This window comes from Cynoglossus semilaevis, chromosome 4, assembly GCF_000523025.1.
Source record: "Cynoglossus semilaevis isolate Cse_v1.0 chromosome 4, Cse_v1.0, whole genome shotgun sequence".
Classification (NCBI taxonomy): domain Eukaryota; kingdom Metazoa; phylum Chordata; class Actinopteri; order Pleuronectiformes; family Cynoglossidae; genus Cynoglossus; species Cynoglossus semilaevis.
In genome coordinates this window covers 12500329-12517928 of record NC_024310.1, presented here as the reverse complement: position 1 = coordinate 12517928, position 17600 = coordinate 12500329, and the positions used below count along the sequence as shown (strand labels likewise).

Below are 17600 nucleotides of genomic sequence, written 5' to 3'. Positions count from 1 at the left end.
TAAGATTCCTCTGTCGTGCAACCAGAGATAAATCGGTGTCACAGTCTACAGTTCAGGAGTCAACAGAGCAAAGAATAAAAAATATTCTCTCCACATATGAATTTATAATAATTTATAATTTATTTTAATATTTTTTTATCTTCTTAGTAAAATGGGAATTGTCACTGTTTATTTCACACAAAGGTTACATTTTAATCCAGTTATATTTGATATTCTGTATAAGTCTGGTCTGTATATTTATACTTTTTATTTATAGTATTTTATTGTTTTCCAGCTAATGTTTACTCTTAGCTGTCCTCCTTTAAATTTGCTTCTTTTAGCTAGTACTGGTGATCCATTAGTCTTTCTCTTTAGTTCAGCTATAACCAATAATTTGCAATAATTCGAGGCTGCAAGACACGCGCGACAGAATGCACGGTAAAGGCATTCATCAATTAAGTTAGCATTATTTTCTAATTGAATGATCGTAGATTTAATTTACATTTTTAAACTGTAAAAAATGGTGTATGCAAATAATGGTTGGAATGTTATGCAAACCAGGGCAGCCAGTGTGGATCTGTCACATGCGGTGTCTGTGTATCTTTGGTTTGATATCAGACGCTTCAGTTATTGGAGCTACAAATCAACTCCATATTGCCGGTTGTTGCGCTGCTCTAGTAATAAAACCATAAGCTGACACAGATACGCAAGCATGCACACAAGGCTTTTCCACTGACCACAGCACCAGACACCCCTTAGTCTCACTCCACAGTTATGGCCACACTAAGTTTGGGTATTTCCCTTTAGAGTGGTTTTTAATAACCCCTCACTGTTTTTTTTTTTTTTTGATCCAGACCAAACAGATTTTCAGATGTCGTTGATGGCAGGAGCTAGCGTGTTTGCTACGACTTGAGCCAAAATAGAAACCGCACAGGCAGCGTCTGAAGTGGGGTTAGTCTTTGTCCTTCCTGTCATCAGGATGATATAGGGCTGTGAGAGGACATCTCGGCGTCTCTGCTCACATTGCAGTCATTCCTTGTTGCAGCACAGCTGAAATTACCACCACTCTTAGTGGTCATGGGAAAGGGAGACTCATGACCAGAATTTGCTCCTTGCCTTTTGTCATGATTTCAGTGGGAGGAGAAGGAGGAGCAAGGGGGAGTGGATAAGGGTGGATTTGCTATGCTAATTAGGAAGGGCTTGTACCATAGCTCAATTTATGCAAATTTGCTTCAGATCATTTGATTTGGAGGTAATTTCATTAACGAGCAAAGGGCTCATGTTCTGTTTTTATTTTGGGGCAAGGAGATGACCGTGAACAACAAAACTTCTCTGTCATCAAAGAAGCAAAAATAGAAACTGACATTTTATAGACCAATACCATAATAGTGTCTCTCAAAAATGTGTTTCTAAAGATTATTTTACCAAGTGCTTTGTACAGAATAAGACATTTTGTCATCATTTGAAAATATGTAAAATCAATCATGTCTTTGCAGCTGATACACAAATTTATATTTTTGGCAGTTGTTTTTCCCCCCTATGTAAATGATAATGATTTTTTAGTTAAAATTAACTCACTATTTGCTTATTGTTAAAATCCAGAGCCTATTTAGTTGAACACTTCGCTGTTGTACACTCAGGATTTGAAGAAAAAGACAAAAAGATCTTTAGCAGACTCACTTTGGTTTTATAGTCATTTGCTGCCTTCTAGTGGAAGAGTATTTGATTGTTTTGCCATAGATGAGGACAAATTATTTGCAATGAATAAATAATAATTTTCAGATCAGTTAGGTGAAATTGAGGAAATGTCCACAGCACACCTGATGATTTCTTGCAAATAGCTCATGGCATAGTGTTTGGAAAAACGCTGCACTAGAGGGAAGCACACAATATTACACTTCAAAACCCCATGAAAATTAGGTTCATGTCTGCTTTAGAACATTTGTTGATTGTCCAAAACTGGACAAATTATTCCCATGGCTCTGTCTGGTATTGTCATTTTTGTGCTTAATTGTCACAAAAAAAACCTGCTTTTCCAAAAAAATTGCAGGGGAAAATTCCCCTGTGCTCCATGACTAGACTTTTTTCTTTTTACTACATGGCCTTTGCTGCAACAACAACAATGAATAATTTAAACCGTTAATTAAAGAGAGGCTTTGAAGCCTCCTTAGGAAAAACAGTAGCACACAACAGAAGCTCAAACTATGTTAAATTGAGTGACTCAGCCTGGGCAGTTACAGTCAAAGCAGTTCATCCTCCTATTGGTGAACACGCAGAACCCTGACCTCTCTGTCAAGTTGTTAATTCCAATATAATAATTCTAAAAATACCGATAATATATCTCGTGATGATAAAAAATACTAAATCACCATCATTAACCTCAACTGATTTGTGAAACAACTTTATTCAATAGTTTATTTTCTCATCGCAAGACTTACAAATCTTTAGATTAGAAAAAAGAGGTGGTATGATTGAGCAACCAGAGAAAGTTAGATTATTTGCAACTTTGGAAAAGATTAACAGACACAACTTGAGGAAAACTAAATAGTTCTAATTTTCTGTGTTTGTAAGGAGTGGGAAAGAAGTTTGAACTTCAAGAATTTCTGTTCTCATTATACATAGAAACCAAGCCTGAAAAGTAAAAAAAAAACAGTTTTCGATACTTCTTAAAACGAACTGTAAAAATGGTGGTAATGTAGGTTGTATGGTAGATGGTGAGATAGTAGAGATAAAGAAGAAGTTGTGCCGAGTACTGAGCAGAGGCTGTGAGCAAGATGTGAAGCAGTGACTCACGGCAGGAATAGGCTTGATGACGTTAGTCACTATGCACGCTAGCTTCAGCATGCGTGTGTGTGTGCGCCGGGACTTCCAGCTCTTCTTCCAAAACAACAAGCTCCACGCATGCAATCTAATGTCTAGCCATGGCTCATTACTTCATGTTATGACCTGGGCACAAATAAGTCAGGCCATACAGTAACTGAGCCAAGCTTTAATTAGTCTCTTTTGGTGTTTTCCATACTCGTCTATTCAGGGACTCACTTTTTAAATTTGACAAACTACTTGGCTCAAAAAATTGTGATTCACCCTTCTTTCTTTTTTTTCTTAAAAAAATTGAAATCAGAATTTACATGGTCCTCAATATTTAGATCTATATTAGGTTTCAATTTATAATTGTTTAGCTAAAATATCCAGAATTAGCCCAGAATTTCTTAGCTAGTAAAATGGTCAATGGTCAATGGTACAGTCTTGGTCAAAAATGTTTTGTTTTTGTTAGCCATTAATGGCAGGCCAAAATATCCATATGTTTGACAAAAGGTGAGCACATCAGTATGATTTAACTGAACATATATCAGACTGTTTATAAGCCCGGCACAATAAAGCAATATTTCTTTTGATTTTATAGCTTCCAATAAGTGAGTTAACAGTTAGCTTTGAATTGTTAAGGTTAACTCAAACAAGAGCCACAAAAATGTGAAAAGTCAAATGAAAAGATTTTACATTTGCCAAAAGTGACACACGTTGTATTTCTAAAGGTTAGCTCAATGTAGCATGTAAGAGACAATAATTGTTACATTCACCACAACACATAGATGAAAAATAAGTCAAAGTCATTCAAATGAATGAATAAGAAAAAGCCCCATTTCCAGTAAAGGTGGCCCAGAAACACTCTCTCTCTCTCTCTCTCTCTCTCTCTCTCTTTCTCTCTCTCTCTCTCTCTCTCTCTCCCCCCCCACCCCCCGGTTTGCTTTGCAGACATTTGCACAGTATTCTCGCCCTCTGTGTTTGCCTTATTTTAATAATGCTTCAGTAACTTCCGCCGCAAAAAATTAGTTTTTTCCACTGGGGGTGTCACTAAGCAACGTTGCAGTGCGGAATTAATGCGTCTTTAAGGAGCAAAGATTAGTCTGTTTCCTCCCTTTGATTCTTGGCTGCTGCAGACATGACGGGCAGTCAGGTGGAATGTGTGTGTGTATCTTGGTACAATGGCGCTTGACAAAGGCCCTGGCTGTTTTTGTGAAGGAAAAAAAAAGGTCCACTTGTACATTAGTTGTGATGATAAGCCCCTCTGCAGTTCAGTCCTTGCTCCTTACAGGAAGCCACTGCTCATGGAGTAAACTTAGTGACACCTATTGTATAAGTGTTTGTGCACACGTGTTTTTCTAAATAGCCAACGGCATTAGATTGTTGACTGACCTTAATATTTCCCCTTTTCTTCTCCGTAAGTCAGCTGTGGGGCCAGTGTGTGTATTTTTTTAGAGAAGCACCTGCACTGGGGATTTACAGTGGGATGTTAGAGCACATACTAGGTATTTTCTTTCAGGGAAAGGGCAATGCAGATCTCTCTTCATTTGTCTTCTCCTCACTTATTTTTTTCTGTTTTCCATTTTTTCTCCTTTTTAGAACTCCATTAGACACAACCTGTCACTGCACAGCCGCTTTATCCGCGTTCAGAATGAAGGGACGGGAAAAAGCTCCTGGTGGATGTTAAACCCAGAAGGTGGGAAGAGTGGGAAGTCACCACGACGCAGAGCTGCCTCTATGGACAACAACAGCAAGTTCAGCAAAAGCAGAGGAAGAGCAGCAAAGAAAAAGGTAAGGGCAGGAAAAAAAAAAAAATATATATATATATATATATATATATATATATATATAAACTTCTAGTATAGTAAGTTTACTAGTTTTGACTAGTTTTTTTTGTCATCTGGGTATATCAGTGACATCAAGCCCTTGATTCTATTAGCATTCTTAAAAATTAAAGGTGACCATGTCTCTGTGCCTCTGCAGCTCTCCCTACAGGGTGGTCCTGACGGAGGTGCTGACAGCCCTGGCTCCTACTCTAAGTGGCCCGGAAGCCCCAATTCACACAGCAACGACGACTTTGAGGCATGGAACAGCTTCAGGTCTCGGGCCAGCTCTAATGCTAGCACTCTGAGTGGCCGCCTGTCACCTTTTGTGCCTGAGGACGATCTTGGTGAGGGGGAAGTGCATATGGGTTATCCAGGAGCACCTGGAACCAAAATGACATCCACACTGCCAAGTCTGACAGAGATGACTGGAACTCTGGGACACAGTTCTGAGAATGTGATGGAGAATCTTTTGGACAACCTAAATTTGCTCTCACCCAACAATTCTCAGGTCGGTGCAGGTGCAACCAGCCCTGGCTCATCCCAGTCGTCCCCGTCTCCTATGATGCAGCCCAGCCCCGGCTACCCTGCTTACAGCTCTGCCAGCATGGCCTCACAGCCTCAACAGGAGTATCGGAAATGTGGGTACGGACAACCTGGAATGAACAGCCTGCCATCTATGCCACTGCAACCACTGCCAGAGAGCAAGCCCAGTTTTGTATCAGGTATGGGTCAGTACAGCTGCCCAGCTGGGCTGCTGAAGGAGCTGCTAACTTCAGACAGTGACCAGCACGGAGAGCTGATGCCATCAGTGGACACTGTTGTGTCTCAGTCCACAGGAAGCTGCATGCTGCCGCCTTACAGCAGCAGTCAGCATGCACCCAAACTCATGAGTGGAGGGAACGGTCACATGCATGCTCTGTCTCACGGTCACACTCACAGTGTGCACAACCAGGCTAAGAATGGCCGTTTGCTAATGTCGCTCCACGGTGGAGGCAGCGCCCATTTGCCTGCAACCAAAAGCCCAATGCAGATGTCATATGGTATATCCAGTCACCACGGAGGGGGAGGCATGCCGGGGGGCTTCTGTCCTCTCAACACAAATGGATATGGTCGACTTGGGCCAATGCTGCCATCACACCCAGAGAAGCTCCCCAGCGACTTGGACGACATGTCCATAGAGAAGTTCGAGTTTGACATGGAGACTGTTCTCCATGACACTCTGATGGATGGGGACTCTCTTGATTTCAACTTTGAACCAATGGTTACACCTCAAGGTTTTACCCACGGGGTTAAGACCACCACACACAGCTGGGTGTCAGGATAGACACTGTGGTTTATAACATGCTGTCTATATTAACCGTTTTCTGTCCCAGTTTAATCCCCATTTTCCAGAGCATGTGAGTGTAGATGAGTAGGGGTCAGAGCAGTGTGTTTGGAGTGAGTTTTAAATAACGGAGGAAGACGTGTCCCTGCATTAACTTCGTGAGACAAGTACCGAAGGCGGAAACCAGCAGCTGAACATTGTTTGTATAGGAAAGGGTTAGGATTAAAGTAAATCTCAATATTTTAAGTACATATGAAATAGAAAGGGGTCAATAATTGGGAAAAAAAAACTATTGTCCAAAAAGGTAAAAAGATATGGTACACGAGTAGACTGAGTTATAATTTTGGGAGCCACAGCAGGGCAAGGGTTGACAGGAGCAGCTGCGCTCTTAAGTAAGCGCTGAGCAGCCTTGTTCTTCTGAGAGAAGGAAGGCTGGGAGGAGTCACTTTATGAAGGTAAAATTCTTCACCCTCTGCCACTCACATGCTCTGCCCTCTACTGTCTCTGTACCATAAACATTTCTGTTTCAAAAACTCTTTTTGGATCAGCTCAGCTGACTAAGACCGGTTGTGGTCTTCTGAAGACGTGGCACCATTACAGCTCCTGAACTGAGGACAGTGATGTCAAAAGCAAATACATTCTGAAATATCAAATGTAAAGCTTGATCCAAGTGCCAAACAATTTGCCTTAAATGTAACAGCCAAAAACGGAAGTACATCTTTGTTTACTCACCAAACCCGAAAATACTACACTGTGGTTAAGACTGCAAATGTTCAGAGGTGATACTGCCAACTATATACATCTCGTCAAGTCTATTCTTCAGTCTTCATTGGCAGCAGCAGCACCACAATCTGCAGAGGGGCACAAACTCATACCACGCTGTTTACTCTCTCCACAATCAACCTTTTTGTAAGTGCCGTGTAGTGACAATTGATTTTCACTATGGGCAGTTTGTGAAGGTAATGTGGCTCATGGGTCTGTGGACTGATGTGATTTAAGGTGGGAGACGTCCCAAGGGATCTTTGGATGATGTTACATGAAAACGCTCACTTTGTCACTGCCTGAATGTATATATGTAAAGTTGGCGTGTAGTTTGTAAAACCAGGTCCTTAGAGTTCTTTATGAGATTGTAAATAGTTGTTTTCAGGTTTAAAGCAAAAACAATGGCAGCAGAAATGAGCTCACAGAGAAAACTGGATCAGGTTCTCAGACACGCTGATTAAGTTGCCAGAGCTGTGTTTCCTGACAGGCTGTAAGAAAATATCAAGCTATCTTATTTCTTGTAAATATAACAAGCGTGAATAACGATGCAGTAGGTGTCAAGGAGATTTCATATTTTGACACCCAAATTATATAAGTCATTATGTAGACCGCTTGTAAAAAATGTTTGTAGAGGTATCAATGAGGGGACTGGAAATCCTCCACTGATTTCAGAAATAAATTAGTTTGAAAAAAGTCAATGGGAAAATGAGGATTTGAGGATGACTTCTCTCTCCATTTAAAACACTTTAAACATGATTTTAGGCATTTGTGGTTCTGCTTTTCTTTTGTCTATTTTGTACATCATCACCCAGAGTTTGGAGGACAAAGATCATGCCCATGGTCTGTCCATCTCCCATGGCAGTCTGTGTCTGTTGGCCATTGTTGGTCACAGCTTCACCACATTTCAACCAGTCTCTTTAAAACACTACAGTGATAAATAGTAACCATTTAAGGAAACATCCAGAAAATACACTGACAAATTTAGATTACTATTGATATCTTACATGTTGCCTGTTATGGGCTCACACCTAACATGTGGCAGATAAAAGCATTTATGGCTACATTTTCAAGATTTCAAGAAATGGCCCACATTTTCTTTCCTGGTAAAGAGCGTTCACCGGGCGTTAGAAAAAACACTGGCGTGGACGTTACATGTTTTTTGTGATTATAGAAAAGTCAATCTATTCAGGCCAAGGGTAACTCATCACAAACCTACTTGTTTAAATAAATATAATGGTTAAATATGTTTTACACACAAATGCACTTAAATTCAAAGGTTTTTCAGGTCTTTGCAAAACCCTAACTTCATCAACTTCTTTATGCTGATTATGCCCATATCACTTCCTTTTTGCTTGCACATACTGTATACCTCAGCATGCAGGCCGTAAAAGGCAGCAGCATTTAGGACAGAGAAAAACTGATCATCTTGACTCAGAAGAAACAAGGAAATACGTTTTCAATATCCCCATTAGTCACTGTTTGTCTGAGCCTTGTTGCAGGAAACATTCACCAGTGTTTCTGCATGTAGCAGGTATCTTATTCACACAGTATTTTGCTCTGGAGGGTGTCTTGATGAACAAAATTTAGGTAATTTGGTTTGCAAAAAATCTGCAACTAGACTGACAAGTCTTTATTTGATTCATTATGTTGTGTATGGAGCAGCCGAGTTTTCCCATTGACTTCCATTTACAAGAAGGTACTTCCAAAAAAAAAACGGCGGTTCCTGTCTTTTTATGGTTTCACTTTCTACCAATGTTTGCAACAACCAGATAGCCTTTCCAATTCTTATATGTGGTGAATATAAAATTTATGCTGGAGCATAATCTTCACTCAGAACTTTCTGACTGAAGGTTCTGAGTCATTTATTACTCTGAACCTTTAAGCCACAGAGGCCTATTTAACGTGCCTACCGTGATAATAACCACAGGCTTGAGAGGTTTCCTACTCTAAATGTCAATGGTCCAGAAGATAGTAAAATAAAGTGGTCTTAAAGAAAAGCACTATAAGATCTTCACAGTAGTTGTAGTAAAAAGATATTGATAGCCATGTGTTGTTGTTATTCAGGGTTTCTCAAACACAACATTCCTTAGAAGCTTAGCGGTGGGCAACACCACTTTGTTCAGTTTCTTAAACTTGTAGAGTTGCCTCCTTCTTAACCTTGGAGCATGAGAATGACCTCCGTGACCTGGAACCTTCATAGACACATTGGGAATGTAAGTGCATCCTGGCAGACTCATGAACATCTCACTGCACATGCATCAAAGTAGAATTTAAAATCTGCTAGAGATGGGCCTTAAAGTCACTGTGAGTTCCCTGGTGCAGTGTCACAACATTTTTTCATTCCCCACTCAAAAATGTTAGTGTGACTGATTTAAATTACTTCAGTATGATTCCTTTTGACACAGTCACTGGAATCGGCCTTTTCTGCTCTCAACAAGACTCCAGTTTCACTTTGCCTCTACCTCTATCTCTCTGTCTTTTCTAACAGTAATGTGATAGCTCCAAACACTTTTGAATGCAGGTTCTTCCTGGTTTCTTTTTTAAATATGTTTAAATGCTTTACTATTGAGCATATTCATTTGTATATATGCATTTGGTTCCCCTGTTTATCACATTCATTGTTATGTTGACTTGTCAGACATTGGGTCACTCTAATGCAGAGTCATGCGTAGTTTTGAGTGATGAAGGTGTCTGGAATTGTTTTTTTGTTTTTTTTAACCAAGTCAGTTTGGCTGAAAGACTGAGGCTCAATCCCATTTCACTCTCTTGCCTTTCTGACACGTACCCTTGTGTTTTGCTCATCCAACAGTGCATGAGCTTGGCACAGTAACTGCTATAGCTCTAAAACTTGATAGGGAAGGATCTAGGCTACTATCAAAACTGAATCCAAAGTTTTAATTTGTCTCTTTAATCTGTTAATGTTGCGTTTTTGTTTACTTTCACTTACAAGTGGAAACCAGCTGTAGGACCACCTACAGCACTGACCCCGCCCAACTAACATTAGTACTACCTCAGTTTATTTTTTATTTTATCAGACATAAACCAGGGAACATGAACAAAAGACCATGTACTTACAGGGGTGATCCAAACTTCATGGCTACTGTTTTGATTTGGGATAACTTGATCCAACTTTTTCATTTCCGATACCAATACTGCAACTTGGAGTGTGTGCTGATACAGATATCAGTCCAACGCCTTCTTTTCTCCTCTAGCGGGCTGCCCTTTGCTGAGGTGATTGTGTCTTTGTTTACTACATGTCACTCAAAGCTAAGTTGGCTGACAGGATATAGTTGGTTTTTCAATATCTGATCCTGAAATTTTTTGGAGTCTTCGGTTGCTTAGCATGAGTTTTTAGCTCAGCATACTAGAACTTTCTTGCTGTGTATTTTGCCTGATATATTTAAGGCATTGAAGATATTTTCTGATATGTCTGTCATGGACATACAACACATTATGTCAGTCATATTTTCAAAGATTTTCTCACTACTTACTAGATAGGAGAGCGCTTCTGTAATTTATTTGCAAGGGTTAAACGGTAAAAATTAGACATGGGATTGGGCCTCAGTGTCTACGGAATAGGCAACTGTTTTAGAACAAAAGACTGCCTGTTCAACATTCATCTTTATTGACTAGTGGGCGTAAATGTGCTTTAGTTCAAGTTGTGCTTTGGACATTTCGGCCTCAGACTACAGCAGGAAGCTCGTTCTTTGGCTTTTGTGTTGGACTGAAATCTTGGCTAATCTAGAGCAGTAATGAGACCTGATCTGTCGTGGCTGACTAAGATCTGAAGAAACCTGGGAGAGAAATGACTTACGAAGGTTACATTAAAATATTTACATTTCAAAAGGCTCTGCAGAGAAGCTGTTAAAAAGCTGCTGTTTGGTTTTAGTGATAGGTGTCGCCTTTTCTAACCCAACATGCCATATTGTACTATAGCCAAGTTTGCCTTTGAAGTTAAAGTGATATATTAAGCATTTTATATATATGTATATAAAGTTATATATGTGTTTATATGTACATCTATGTATATATGTAAATATATATGTACACACAGTATATATGTATATATTTACATATATATAAATATATATATATTAGGACTGGGCGATGATTAAAAAATCTCAATCAAAATTCACCGCATGACTTCTTGCGATTAGTCTCGCTGTTATGCAAAATCCAGTAATCAATTTAAAAGTAGTGCATAGCTCACTTTTATTTTAAATCTACTGCCATATGAACCAAAGTGCCATAACGCTTGTTGTGCAAACACTTTTAACATCAGCATTTTCTATGTAGCAGCTAAATGAAATATTTAATGTAAATCTCAAATCACAATGTAATCGAAGCAAATACAAGTAAATACGAAAGCTTATTGCCACTGATGTTATCCTGTTTGTTTCACAGCTGAGATTTACTGTGCAGCGGTTTGTATGTGCATGTTAGCATGTCTGATTGGACAATGACGGTTTGGGGGTGGGGTTTAAAGAAAGCAATTCCCTTCTTTTACTGTTCCTGTGAGCACCGCAGCAGTAAGCAACTGACTTTTACATAATAAAAGTCAGTGAGCAACAGACGTACTAAATAACAGAATGAATTTAATGCCCACCCACACATTAAGGCACAATAAAATATTTCTGTGTTCATTAGTTAATGCGTTAATAACACTTTAAAATGCCCAGCCCTTATATATGTATATATATGTAAATATATATACATACATATATTTATATATATATATATATATATACACATATATATGCATATATATGTATATATAAACGTATATACATTTTATATGTACATATACATTTACATATGTACATATAGTACATGTACACATAAAGTGCCGGTCACTCAAGTCTAAATGAACTGTAATGAATCATTGTAGTCAGTGTCACAGGGTTCATTTTGAAACAGCTATACTAAGTAAATTATATCTCTACATTTATAGATTTGTAAAATCTATGCATTTTATTTTTTAATTTTGAGTTGCTGTTGTTATATTTTTCTCTCTTTTTCAAATTCCGAAAAGATGTTATATTGTACATTAGCGCTGTGAGATTTTACGGTGTCGTTCTTGTTGCTGTTGTCAAAACATTGTTTCCATGATATAGTTCTATGGGGAAAATGAAGTTTATTTAGAAAATAGATGATGCAGTGATTGATGGGCTGAGCTTTTGTAAACTGACAATGTTGTACTTTCTTGTATTTAGCTCGAGTTTTTAGAAGAAAACATTGATATGCTTAAAATTTGTTATATATTGGATTTTTAAAGTATATATACGATATGTAGTTTTACAGAAAAAAAATGCTCAAAAACCAGATTCTGGACCAATTCTTTTGTAATCTTATAAATAGAAACGTTGCACTTTTACTTATGTTTTATAACTAAGTGCTCCTCATGACAGAGGAAGAATATTCAATACATATTTATAAAAGCAAAATCTGTTACATTTAACTTATACAGAAATCAATTGGAATTATTCTGTGTGATTTGCAATCATTAAGAATATATAACTTGTTCAATATTAATGTATTAAGACCTGAATAAATGTACTTCTGTGTTAAAGCTGTGTCCGATCTGTTATGTACAGTAGACAGACACATTGTGTTCAGTCAAGTTATGTTTTTACATGAGGTCTAAGAGGCCATCTGTGGTCCATTTCGAAGAACTCGCGTCAATTCGCCTCAATTCTATAGAGTATATGTACAACATTTAGCAAAAAATTGTATTTTCATAACAAAAAATCTGAAAACATTTGCCTTTTTTAAAATGCAGTGCCTGGTGATCGGAATGAAGTGCTGAATGAAAATGTCAGTTTGCTCTATTTGGCTCTAGGCCAACAAAGAGTTTTATGCTTTTTTTTTTTCCTAAAGTGTTTTTGGTATGACAGACCATGTTGAACAGGTTGTCTGTCCTCAGGACACATTTCTGTTTTAGCAAATAGGACAGCTCACATGGCCAGGAAAACAAAGCGACTTGTGTAACATTTAATGTCCCCACAGTAGTCAAGCAGTCAAGTGAAGCAGAGCTCAGAATCTAGCAGAATGTAAAACAGACCCCAAAAAAGGCTGATTTTCCTGTAAGCCCATAAAAACTATGCAGCCAGAAAGTGTGTTAAATACTATTCATCTTCAAAGGGTAACCTAAGGATAAAGGACTGCAGAGATATAAGCCATGTGCAGAGACTGAATGTATTTAAAAAGTCTCCACTGGAGTGCAACACTCCCACTTCTGGCGTCTCATTTCTTCCCTATAATGATTCCTCCTGGCTTTTCCTTAAAGCCGCATTCCACACCATGCACCCCCTACCACTGAACTCAGTCACCCCAGACACTGAGCTGTGTGCACCGCCTCCCTGGACCCGCTGTCTTTAACTTTGACTTGTATGCAAAGATAGATAACCTTCACCAAACAAGCCGCTGGGGACTAGTCTCATAAAACGCTTTGTTTATGGGAGGCTTCTTTGGAAGTTGCAGTCTATTTCACTTTAGCGCTGTAGCAGGCTTTTACACTGTTCCTTCTGAGGTTCTTTCTCTCTCTGGAACTCATGACTAATTTATTTTACACTTAGACTTATTATTTTTCAGGGTGAGAAAAGCAAGGGTTTTCTTCGGTTAGTTAATAAAGTAACACACTTCTAAGTGTGTCCTGGAATTAAAATACACTTTTTAATTTTTTTTTTTTTTGCAGTGCGAAGCAATGTGGGCCAATGTTTTGGTCTCAGAGTGCGATGGGAGGAGACGATAGGAGGAGTGGTGGAGGTGGTTGGTTGGGCGGGTGGGGAAGGAGTGCAGAGAGGACGCTTGTGAGCACACAGAAAAGGAATGTGGGTGTGGACTGTTGCCAAACGCATATGCGATCCTTATGTTCCCCTGGGTGAAAGAAGGCAGAATGTGGTTAGACGGCCGGGTACATATCAGGACACAGATGCAGTGTGAGGACAGAGGAAGAGGCCAACGGGTTCATACAGTCTGCTGCACCTTTTCTTTTGCGAGTTTCCATTGGTACAGTTTGTTTGCAGAGTTTTAAATAAGTGCAAGTGAGATGACAAAACCCCATTTGAAGCTCTGTTATTGATAGTAGTAACAGGAGAATTCATAATAGATTTTAAATCCTTGTCCTTCTCAATGTGAAACACTGAGTCAATATTTGCAAACTATGATTCAATGATTTCTCATAATTTTTATCTTTTACTTTGTCTGGAATACTTTTATTTGAGACATGCACATTTGTATTTGAGCTGCTACAAAAGCAGCAAAACTGAAGAGCAAATACCTTATTATACTTATTAATCTCAATTTTGCTGTGGATGAATTACAAAAAAATTAAGATTAATTCTGATTGTTATTCATTTTTATTAAATTAGATTCAACATTACGGCAGGTAAAAGTAGGTTTGTCTTTTGAGAATAGTCTCAAATGTGGAATTACTAATATGTAAAAATTACAAAAAAAAAAAACAACACAAAAAGTATAACTCAGAAGTAAGCTTTGTGATGGATTTTAGTCATTACTGAAACTGGTCTGACACAGGTGAGGTATTTGACCTGAAGATAGAGCCTCCACACACACATGCCAGGTGTTGAGGTGGTATTTTATGCACTAGGTGCTTTGTGAAACTAAATCGTCTGTTCAAATAGCAACTAACGCCTGTAGTGTAGCGTGTATTAGTGCAACAATAAGTAAAAGTACAGTACAGTGTGCGTCATTCTCCCATTGTGTTCAAATGCAGTCAAAAGTTTAATCAACTTTATCATCAGAATTAATTAGAGTTATGAAAATAACCACTAAATGAATGGTCAGGTAGGCATTTAACATGTTAATCGTTCAGAAAAGACGCCCTCTGCTTTTTTTTTTACTTGTAGGTCTTATGAAGAAGACGTTGTGGCGTGGAACATCTGCTGCAGCTGATGGGGAGTATTCCTGAAGCACTCACACTCTTTTAGTTTTTGTTTCACTCTGCAGCACTAAGTTCTGCTCTATTGTCTGCTGTTGTGCTTACTCCTTTGTGTTGTCTGGTCCACAGGTCCAAATGGTGTCTGGTACTTTGTCGCTACCCTGTCTGAATTCTGCTCCAACTAAAGTAGGTTGACCTTAATTGATCTTATTATGTTTTAGGTATTGAACTGGGCCATGTGAGAAAACCCTCAGTTCCAGCCACAGGCTACACTTGTAGAAACCAGTTTTCTAAGGTCAACATTCAAAAATACTGTGCCTCCTCTTAGGAAAATCTGATTTTCCATAATTTGTAAGAATTGAATTAAAGTGAATTTCAGGTTAATCTTTCTGGGTTACGGGAAGTAGCGTTTAGACTCAGTAAATCTGCAGGAAGTAATTGTCTGTGTGGGTTGTTTGAAGAAGTAGGCCACTGCAGGTAGAGTGTAGTGTCTGGTTCTGGTTATCAAATCAAATTGTTGCCAAAAAGCTCTCTCCCTGATTGGACCAAAACATTACATTTCAAAGTCTCATCTCTTTTTTTTTATTTAATGATAAAGCTAATGAAAATCCTGGGCCATTGATTAGTTGAAGGTTGTGTGAGAGATCTGTTGTAAAGATTAGAACCAGGGTTTAGATTTATGGACTCAGATGATGTGCTGTGACAAAGAGAAGAATGGCTACGACTGGGTCCCTGTAGGTGATCTATGACAACGTGGACACACAGCCGCATCACTGTGTGTGTGTGTGTGTGTATGTGTATGTGTGTGTGTGTGAACTGTGTCCCTGAAGCTTTTTTTTTCATCACAAATAAGTCTCACGGAGACGAGTGGACTCAGAAGACACAGAGCAGTGGGACCTGTTACTAGTGCAGTGCCGCTGCAGGTGACATAACCCAGGGGCGTGGCCCTGCCTGGTGTCATCCTCCAGAATTCAACCCATTGTGTTATTGGCCTGTTGATCCACAAAATCCTCTCAGCAGTATGAACATTTTAGCATTTTAGCAAAGCCTTATTATGAATGTCTCTCGTGTGTGTCCTAATTGGAGTGTCCAACCAACCGTTTTCATCATCACTACACAGAATAGTTTAGTCTCCAAATTCATCAGGAAAACTCACTATGATTAAAAAGGAAGAAGTAGAAAGAGAGCAGCGTCTCTTCTCCTTCTTCATTCTATTTTGCGTGTATCTTTTAAGGAAACACTGATAAAATCTTCAATTTTGGAAAACAGGTCCCCATGTTGTTTCTTAGCCATCAAAGAAAAAACAAATCTCTTGTTGCCTCAAATGCCCCTCCAGCTCAGGTTTCCTTTTTATAGGCTATCAGATAGTTGTGCTGGTCCTTCCTGTGATTCAGTTTGGCTTTTTAACTGAAGCTGCTCCTGATTCTCAGAGATGAATCAACAAACCACAGAGCCGGCATTTGGGTGTAACTGTGTCGTGCACGTGTCTAATGTGAGCTCCTTACAGTATCTATCACCCAAATTAAGGTAAAGAGCGAGGAGTTGCCACCTTTGGTCCACAAAGTTCTGCTTTGTTCTTAACTTTGCCCTCCTTTTATCTGAGTAGCAAACGTCAGAGCTTCAGTCAGATCAGGCTCACATACCACAGGGCAGTAAGGAAGTCTACAGCTGACGAGCTGACTGACAAAATTGGATTCTAAGGAACTGTGGAGAATATTGTTGAGAACAATGGCTTCACTGAAATTCAAACCACTGTCAAGATGACTGAAAATCACTGTGAAAAGTTCTACTTTTGTGTATTTTTCCATATTAATAATCCAATCATTTGGATATTTAGCCATGTCTATCTGCCTTAGTCTGTTCCAGCAATGCATAGAAAAAATGTCTTCTGTTAAATATGGGAATGATGCTTATCTTGATTAATCACAATTAATCATAACTAATTACAACTAATCCTCAGATTCTCTGTGATTAATCATATTAAAATCTGTCAACCCTAGTAGAAGCCAATTAAATTCTGCTCTGTTGTTATTGAGGCACAGAGCGTCCAATGGTCTGTGGAACTGTTCACCTCTAATGACATCACACAAACCTCAAACTCAGTTTTTAGGATTTTTGTTGGCCCTGCGTCTTTCTCTACACACGGTTAGGTTTTTTTTTATGTTGAGTTTTAAGTAGGGTCTGTATTCTACCCAGATTTGCCCTAAATACTTGGCCTAGAATGCAACTGAGCTGAAAAAATAAAACGTGATCCTGTTTGAACCTTTCCCTTTCTCTCGGGTGAGCTGAAGTGACCTCTCTGGTTGGCCCAGATTTCCTTGAGGTAACTGTAATCTCCTGTGGTTAATTTAGTTTTAATCTGATGTGAATGTACATCATAACTCTAGTCAGAAGCCAGCCTCCTCACCAGAGATACGCCTTCTTCCTGTCCCACAAACGCTTTTGAATGGCGCTGATCAGATGATCTCTTGCGTTCCAGTGCGCTGCATCACGTCACGATCTGCTAAAGAAATCCCTGTTTGGAGCCAACAGACGTCATTAAGAAGCACCACATTTCGGGAGAAAAAAAAAGAGGAGGAGAGGGAGAGGGAGAGAGATGTAGAGCGATAGTAAAAGAGAAACAGATGTAGCTGCACTGCTGTGACGGCTAACAGGAGACGACTTAGCCCAGGGTTGTGATTTGTGTCCTTAACTGACCTGCAGCGCTGATAAGGCACCCAGCAGGCATCTCACACACACACACACACACACACGCACACACAGATGTACTCGTGTCTCCAGCTCTGTTTCATCTTTACTATTTCTGACCATGCTGCTGACCATTACTGTTCTACCCTGTGTAATTTATGCATTACTGGAACCTATTAGCTCCATATGACTTTGGCCTCTGGGTTTGTTACATTCCACATCAGTCCTTGCTCCTCTCTGCCTTTGTACTGCGTTACTTCCAACCACCTCTGACATTATTTTCGGATTTATCGCACCGCACATATGTCCCGGGGAGCTT

The 17600-nt window shown here is 39.2% G+C and overlaps 1 protein-coding gene across 1 annotated transcript in view; it reads left to right on the top strand.

Moving 5' to 3' along the window:
* foxo1a (forkhead box O1 a) overlaps positions 1-12262 on the top strand; it is a 31846-nt gene extending 19584 nt beyond the window's left edge. Inside the window, exons 2-3 of the mRNA XM_008309256.3 lie at positions 4381-4572; positions 4765-12262. Coding sequence (XP_008307478.1) covers positions 4381-4572; positions 4765-5931 — 1359 coding nt within the window. The 3' untranslated portion in view covers positions 5932-12262. The remainder of the gene's footprint in view (positions 1-4380; positions 4573-4764) is intronic.
* The last annotated feature ends 5338 nt before the right edge of the window (positions 12263-17600 follow it).